This window comes from Rhinopithecus bieti, unplaced genomic scaffold, assembly GCF_001698545.2.
Source record: "Rhinopithecus bieti isolate Rb0 unplaced genomic scaffold, ASM169854v2 scaffold_61533, whole genome shotgun sequence".
Classification (NCBI taxonomy): domain Eukaryota; kingdom Metazoa; phylum Chordata; class Mammalia; order Primates; family Cercopithecidae; genus Rhinopithecus; species Rhinopithecus bieti.
In genome coordinates, this window is record NW_016823925.1 from 933599 (window position 1) to 941508 (window position 7910).

A 7910-nucleotide genomic window follows, 5' to 3' on the forward strand; every position below is an offset into this window, starting at 1 on the left:
AGCTGAGGCAGGAAAATCGTTTGAACCGGGAGGCAGAGGTTGCAGTGAGCCAAGATCACACCAACTGCACTCTAGCCGGGGAGACAGAGTGAGACCCTGTCTCAAAAAAAAAAAAAAGTGCAAGGAAAAATACACAATTTGCTTAACCTATGTGGCCAAGCTCTTCAATCCTTAGTCCTCTTGGCTTGGAGAGCTGCCCAGACGTGCAAGGATGCAGAGGTTCTCATTTTCTCATGTTTGTGCTGAAGCTTCCCAATTGTGTCTGTAGCCTGCTAACTCAGCATTACTCAAAAAAGTATTGTTTTAGTTTCTAGTGAAGTGAAAAAGGGGAACTACGGTTTTCCTTCCCATACCACTTGAGAAATTATTTAAAGACAGAGATCCTTAAATGCTTGTTTTAAGGAAGCACGCTTCTAGAGGAGGTTGACAAATGACACACTTCACCCTCCTTTGGCGATTAGCTCAGGAAGGCTTCCTGCAGGTGGCGTTTGACGATGGCTAAGCCAGTCATGCAGGCTCAGACGTGGGGGCAGAAACTCCGTGTCAAACCCCTTCCCAACACGTCTATCATGCTCCTTCCAGCAGTTTGAATTCTGAAGTCTCGGACAAATGACCACACTCTGGGTGGTTTAAAACAACAGAGCCAGGTGCAGTGGCTCAGGCCTGTAATCCCAGCACTTTCAGAAGCTGAGGCAGGCAGATCACCTGAGGTCACGAGTTCGAGACCAGCCTGGCCAACATGATGAAAACCCGTCTCTACTAAAAATACAAAAATTATCCAGGTGTGGTGGCGTGTGCCTGCAATTCCAGCTACTCAGGAGGCTGAGACAGGAGAATCACTTGAACCCAGGTGGCGGAGGGTGCAGTGAGCCAAGATTGTACCACTGCACTCCAGACTGGGTGACAGAGCAAGACTCCATCTCAAAAAAAAAAAAAACAAAAAAGCAGGAATTTATTCACTCATAATTCTCAGTGCCAGAAGTTTGAAATCAAGGGGTCAGCCACGTTGGTTTTTTTTTTTTTTGAAGGCTCTGAGGAAGAATCTGCCCCTGCCTGTCTCCGGCTTCTGGTGGCCACCAGCAATCCTTGGTGCTCCTTGGCTTGTAGATGCATCACCCCAACCTCTGCTTTTGTTCTTCCCTCCATCTTCTCTCTTCTCTCAATTTCCCTTTTCTTATAAGGACACCAGACACTAGATCAAAACTCATCCTAATGCACTATGTCCTCATCCTGACTTAACCACATCTGCAAAGACCCTCGTCCCAACAGGACACAGCACAGACACCTGGAGTTAGGCCTTTAACATATTCTTTCATGGGACACAATTCAACGCACAGCAGTAGCTATTGTTCTAATCCTTGTGTTACAGATTATAAACTGAGACCCAGGGAGTAACTTACCCTGAGATACAGAAAATAGAGGGTATGACTCAGTTTGTAATCTATCTAGACCTCATTATTACCATTTGCCCTTGCTTATACCAGGCCTTTTAGTGGGTGCTTCATTTTCATTTCTAACCCTCATCTCAACTGCAGAGAGTCATATCCCTCATTTTACAGACGCTTAGATAATTTAAATGGCTTCTCCGGTGTCTGAGTCTATTTGTGTTGCTGTAAAGGAATACCTGAGGCTGGGTGATTCATAAAGAAAAGAGGTTAATTTGGCTCATGGTTCTGCAGGCTGTACAAGCACGGCACCAATATCTGCTTCTGGTGAGGACTTGTGGCTGCTTCCACTCATGGGAGAGGGGCAGATGAGCCTGCGCGTGCAGAGACCGTAAGGAAAGAGAGGAGGCAAAGAGAGGGCGGGGAGGTGCCAGGCTCTTTAAAACAACCAATTCTCACGGGAACTAAGAGTGAGAACTCACTCATTACCACAAAGACACCACCAAGCTATTCATGAGGGATCCGCCCGCACACGACCCAAACACCTCTTATTAGACCCACCTTCAGCACTGGGGATCAAATTTCAGCATGAGGTTTGCAGGAGTCAAACAAACCAAACTAGAGAACCCAGAGTCACCATAGGTAGGTAGAAAGTAGCATATTTAGGATCTAATCTGAAGCTGTGGCCAATAATTCTCACCCAGGTCAACACACCAGACGTCTTGGGGATGGCTCGCCCCTCCGCATCCTATAGCCTCTGCCTCGAGATGGTATAACTTCCTCTCTGCAGTTGAGAATCACGACTGTAAATGACACACTACTGGAATTGCCCATGTGAAGAGTGTAGAGGCAGAAAATGAATCACTGACCTTTACAGCACTGCAACTGATGCCTCACAGCGGGTAATGGTCTGACCAGGCATTTGTCTTCTTTCCAGCAGCCAAGGAAGAATTGAACAGAAAACCCTCACAATCAGGAAGACCCATTAAACAGCTATCTATGCCACAACTAATCACTTCCCTACGGGGTGCTCCATGTGGGCTGAAGATCACTTCCATAACAAGTGTCTTCCTGGGAAGAAGCCTCTATTACCACATTGGAGAGGAACAAAGTCTCAGACAAATCCCATACTGCAGTTATTTAAATGACCTCATTCTTCCTCAAAATAAAAAATCAAAAGCATCACTTCCTAGCAACTGCTATGCACCCTTCCTCAATATCAAAGATACGTAACACACACAGGCTCATCAGTGCCTTACAAACACACAAAGCCCGAGCACAGAGCCCTTCAAGCCACGCTCGAGCCACAGCAGCTGCCTGAAATCAACACTGAGGTGAGAAAACACTCCGCCCAATGCCAGTTCTGCAGGTTCGAGCAACACTTACCAGTTAAGGTTGTTTTTACTCCTTTGTCTCGAAAAGACACTACAAAAGAAGCAGGGGCTAAGCATGGGCTTTGGAGGCAGGTGGACTTGAATGCCAACCCCAGCTCCATCATGCACTTCCTTGGGAACCGAGGAAAGTTATTTCTCTTTTCTAGGCCTGTTTCCGCGCCTGTAAATGGAGATATAGACATTTACCTCAAAAAGGAATGTGAACATACCACTCCTCTTACCCTTGATTCCTAATAGAGAACATGAGCAATGGGCAAGAATGAAACATTGTTTGAAATCTGGTTTTATTTATTCTGTGTGCCTACACTTCTATAATAGTTAAAAAAGATCTGGCTTAAATGATGAATGTGAGCACAGTTCTGGCAGAAGCATCACGGATGAGAACACACTGACAGAATGAGAAGACTGAATGAAAAGAGACTGACAGAAGTCATTCATTTCTTTCATGTGCTCAATACTATCCCATTGAATAACACACACACATACACACGGCTGGATGGAGTTAGGGGACCATCTGTAATGCTTCGTTGCCTGCCTGTGCTGTCTGAGAAAATCAAGGTAGGTCTAGTTAGGGCATGTGAATCCCAGGGAATATAACATCCAAGCCCTAGGCTGAAAACCGTTCAGTCTAAAGATATACCATGAAGGGACCCAGCCTCAACGCCCCTTTCTCAAGTAGGAGAAAGTATATAGAAAGTAGAAGAAAAAAGAATAGGCTCACATGTTTCAGGAAAACATATAAGAACTACTAGGAAAAAGAAATTCATAAAGGTTTTGTGATTCATTTAACCTTATTAGTCGATGTCTATGATTTTAATGTTATTACTAGAATCACACTGTTCATTATTTCCCCCAATTTGTTTAAATCTGCAAATACCTTATGTTCAGTTTTACATCTATAAAGCAAGATCCTCGAGGGCAGGGATGGAGTTCTACTCCTGTATCCCTTGACATTACAGCATGTGGAACAAAGACGACCAATACAGGTTCGATTTGTGCCACCTGAAAGAACGCCATCTAGAGGCGGCTGCTTCAAACTGCACTTCAGCAGACGTCTTTGGGATGGCTCTGCTGAGCAACTCCAACTCATCATGAAATAAACCTGCAGAAGAAATGTGTACTCTCTAGTCAAACTCTGGAGTAAATAAAATGTGTATGATTGACACAATCACAAAATGGCATTTAAGTGGAAGTCTGTTTCTTGAAGAAATAAAAGCCAGAACAAACAGATTTGGGGTCATATTTTTGTTCACTGGAAGAACCAAGCAGTTTCATCAAACAAGCATTAGAGGGAGAGAAATTGAGTAATTCATCTTGTCAGTTACAATTCACATAGGTACACACACACAGACACACACACACAAACACACACACACACACACACACACACACACACTGGCTCAACATCAGTTAAACATAACTATTCAAATACAAAAGTATAAAAAACCTCTTTAAAAAACCAATAGCAGCCAAAACAGAACATTTGTAAACAAAACCACTACTATCAACCCTGTGCTTAATCACAGATTCTGCATTCTTTTGAAACATTAAGTATATGCAATAAAGAGAATATAGAGCATCTTTTTCCTTAATATACAATACCAGAAATCTAAAACAATGTCACCAATAATGGACACAAATCGATGTTATCATAAGGCATGTTGAACAGTCTTTTTCACAATACTCAGGGGCATCATGTTGCTGTAGAGGCCATGCTTTCCAGAAGTTTTCTCCTAGCTGTGATCCTCGCACACCGGGGGCACTCGGAGGACTGGAAGCACTGTTTGTGAAAGCAAGCCCTGCACACTGCAAGCAAGGAAGACAGCCGTCAGCAAACAGGCTATCTTGTTTTCTCACATTTCTGCAGACATTCATCTCCATCCTAGGGAGGGAGGGGGTCTGAATTCAGAACCCAGAGTCTCTAAAAAGAAACCAGCCAGGCTGAAACTCACGTTTCAGTAGGTCACGTTTCAGCAGACCTGTTGGACTCTTCCAACAGGTCATGAACAGGAGGCTCAGAGAGCCTGATGTAATGGACGCCGCAGTGTCCCCTGGATCTGCTCAAGCACCGAGGCAGCCGTTTCCCCAATTGCCAAGAGAGCTGGTGGCTGATAACTGCTGGGAAGCCACATTGTTTCTCTAGAAATGGCCCTACATCGAGAAAGCTGCTTTGTCCAAGCTCATGCCCCGTGCCTGGCACCAGCCTGCATTCAGTGACGGATCACTACGTAGTGAGAAGGCTGGCCCCAATTTGTCCCCAGTTTGGAACAATGCTGAAAGGCCACCAAACTCCAGAGCTCCCCATGATATGAGCTGAGGGCTCCACTGCAACCCACCACTGTTCAACTTCTCCCTCTCCCAGTCTTACTGCCTGCACACTGCCACAGGTATTAAGTTGAGGAACATGAAACTTTTTCTGGCAAATCTCTGCCCCAGAGTCTCTTTGCTGGGGAGCCAGTCCTGCAACACTGCCTAAAGGGTTGGAGAGACAACAATGGAGTGGCCTGAGAGGTGGATATGCCCCTATTAAGGGTGAAGGTAGAGTTCATTACCAGGATCTCTCCCATGAAACAGAGTTTACAGAACACGGGATTCTCTCAGGCACTAATACCATAGAAGGGTCGGCAACCTTTTCTGTAAAGAGCCAGATAGCAAATGTTTTAGACCTTGTGGGTCATGTGGTCTCTATAATAGCTACTCAGCTCTGCCTCTGTGGTGCAAAAGCAGCCAGGGACTTCGCCACTGGGCATGACTGATCCAATTACAAGACAGAGAGGTGGGCATAGGCAACAAAGGGACCATCTCCTCTATCCAAACCCTGCACCAGAAGATATCATCCTTTATCCCTGCCCCACCCAAATACTCCTCCTTCTGTGCCCAAAACTTCATTATCTCCAATCCAACATACAAGCATACACCAGCATGACTGTACTTTAAATAACTGTGCTTAAATTATTAAGCTATCATTCAGCTTAAGTTAATTTTGTGTTTAAGTTACTAAACTTAGTTTAGTTAATTAGTGAAGCTATTATTAAGCTTATGTTATTAAGTTATTAAGATACCTGAACATCGTCTACATGTTGCTGTCTGAAATGGGAAGATGACAGTCGTATTCTGGCAAAATTCACAAATAAAGCCCTTTCCTTGACACAGCTGTAAAAGAAGACATCAAAAAGTTACAACCTTCGCTTGATGGAGAAGCTGAGTTTTCACTATTACAGAACTTTATAAACATTAGTGTTTGAATGTCTATGATTCCAGCCTCTAGAAAGAAAAGGATGTTGTGTTTTGCAGCAATGAATGGATCAGAATCAAAAAAAAAAGAAAAAAATATAAGGTCATCCAATTCCACATCAAAGCAGTTTTAAAGTACCAGAGTAAGGGCCCAATTGTAAACATGCACTCTGCAACGATCTAATTTCATTTCTCATTGCTGCACTACAGTTCTTCAATCCTTCGAGACACAGAGCTTCCTGTTCCATTGAATCCAGGTTCCACATGACTATATCTGGCACTTCAGGGCAGAGTGGGCCTTGAGCAGAACTGGGCACCCAGACGAAGTCCCTTGGTCCAGGCTTGCATCCCGGCTCTGCCACTTACCCGCAGGGGGATCTCAGCTGCTACTTCACAGGTCTGACCTCAGTTTTCTCATCTCTAACTAGGTCACTGGCACTTCCCTCAGGGTTTGTGAGAGTGAAATGAAGTGCGGAACACCCAGCACATGCCCTGTGCGTCGGGAACGCATCTGCTCCCGGTGCACCCTCACCTCGCAGCCGGCCACGTGTGCAAGGGAAGCTTTCAGAATGACCTTGAGTAAGGGTGCCAGCAGCCCTTTCTTGATCCTGGCCAGGTCCTCAAGGGAGAACAGGTGGAGCTCATCAGTCAAGTGTCCCGGCACCTGCTCAAACTCCTTTAATGCACTGCCAGAGAGGAAACAAAGAGGAATTCAGAAACCCACCCACACAGAGGCCGGGAAAGAATGGGGCCAGTTGTTTTCTCTTGGCACTCACGCTTAATTTTTTTAACTCAATTTAAAAAACAAATAGCTCCAAGAACAACAGTGAGCCATGCTCGCCAGCATTCTACATTTTGCAAGTTTGCTTGGAAGCCAGGAAGTTAAAATTCCATGAAAGCTGATTTCAAAAAGCTGAATAAGCAGAGACACATATCTCTTACAGCCTGCCCATGCACACATGGAGCAAAAGAAAACTGAGCATTAGTTTGTTAAGTCTTAAAGAAGGTGTACCTAGTACCCTTTGATTACCAAGTAATCAAAATTCCTATCTTATTTCTTCCAGCTATATTTCAAGTCCATCAGCCTAATGGTCTATCGGCTCAGCTGGGAGAATTCTCACTCACCCAGCAAGCCTGACTTCCAAACGCTCAAGTCAGGCACCGAGCTTAAGGCTCATGCAGCTAACGGCCAGTGGTCATGGTCCCTAGGGCATTCAAAACTTAATCTTCTCCAAAGCCAGCAGGTGTCGACCTGAATTCTCTAAATGGCTAGGAGAAGCACTATTTCCTGCACTTCCAAAACAGCCATGCCCTACACTGGACTTGGCATGCTACAATGCCAAATTCTCTTCAATTCTCCACCCAGCCTGAGGTGCCCACTCCTGCGGCATCCTCTGCCTGAAGAATCCCCAATCCCTCTTCTTTGCTCCACCTTACTCTTAAGCTCAGCCTTTTTCTCCTGGAATCCTTGCTTGCTCTCTACCCCACGTCACTCCTGAGCTAAATGCTGCCTCTGTTTGTATCCTCATGGTGCCCTGACACATGTCTAGCATTCAGTGCAGCAATGATTGGTTTGTGCTGACCATCCCCCTGGACTTAACACAGATCTACCAATTTTTTTTTATCTGAAGCCCAGAATGGATATTCAATAATTTTTGCACAAGGTAGGAAGTATAGGTATTGTTACATGTTGTGGATGAAAGAACCGAGGCCCTGAGACCAATGCCATGCCAAGGTCATGAAGCAAAGGCTCAAAACCAAATGACTATAGAACACATGCTCCTGGCCAGGCGCGGTGACTCAAGCCTGTAATCCCAGCACTTTGGGAGGCAGAGACAGACGGATCATGAGGTCAGGAGATCAAGACCATCCTGGCTAACCTGGTGAAAACCCCATC

The 7910-nt window shown here is 45.1% G+C and overlaps 1 protein-coding gene across 7 annotated transcripts in view; it reads right to left on the reverse strand.

The window, feature by feature from the left end:
• Positions 1-3041: 3041 nt before the first annotated feature.
• Positions 3042-7910, reverse strand: part of RUBCNL (rubicon like autophagy enhancer) — a 55694-nt gene continuing 50825 nt past the window's right edge. For all 7 annotated transcript variants that reach the window (XM_017862075.1, XM_017862076.1, XM_017862071.1 and 4 more), the window contains 3 exons: positions 6546-6699; positions 5842-5932; positions 3042-4585 (listed from right to left, as the gene is read on the reverse strand). In XM_017862075.1, coding sequence (XP_017717564.1) covers positions 4473-4585; positions 5842-5932; positions 6546-6699 — 358 coding nt within the window. In that variant the 3' untranslated portion in view covers positions 3042-4472. The remainder of the gene's footprint in view (positions 4586-5841; positions 5933-6545; positions 6700-7910) is intronic.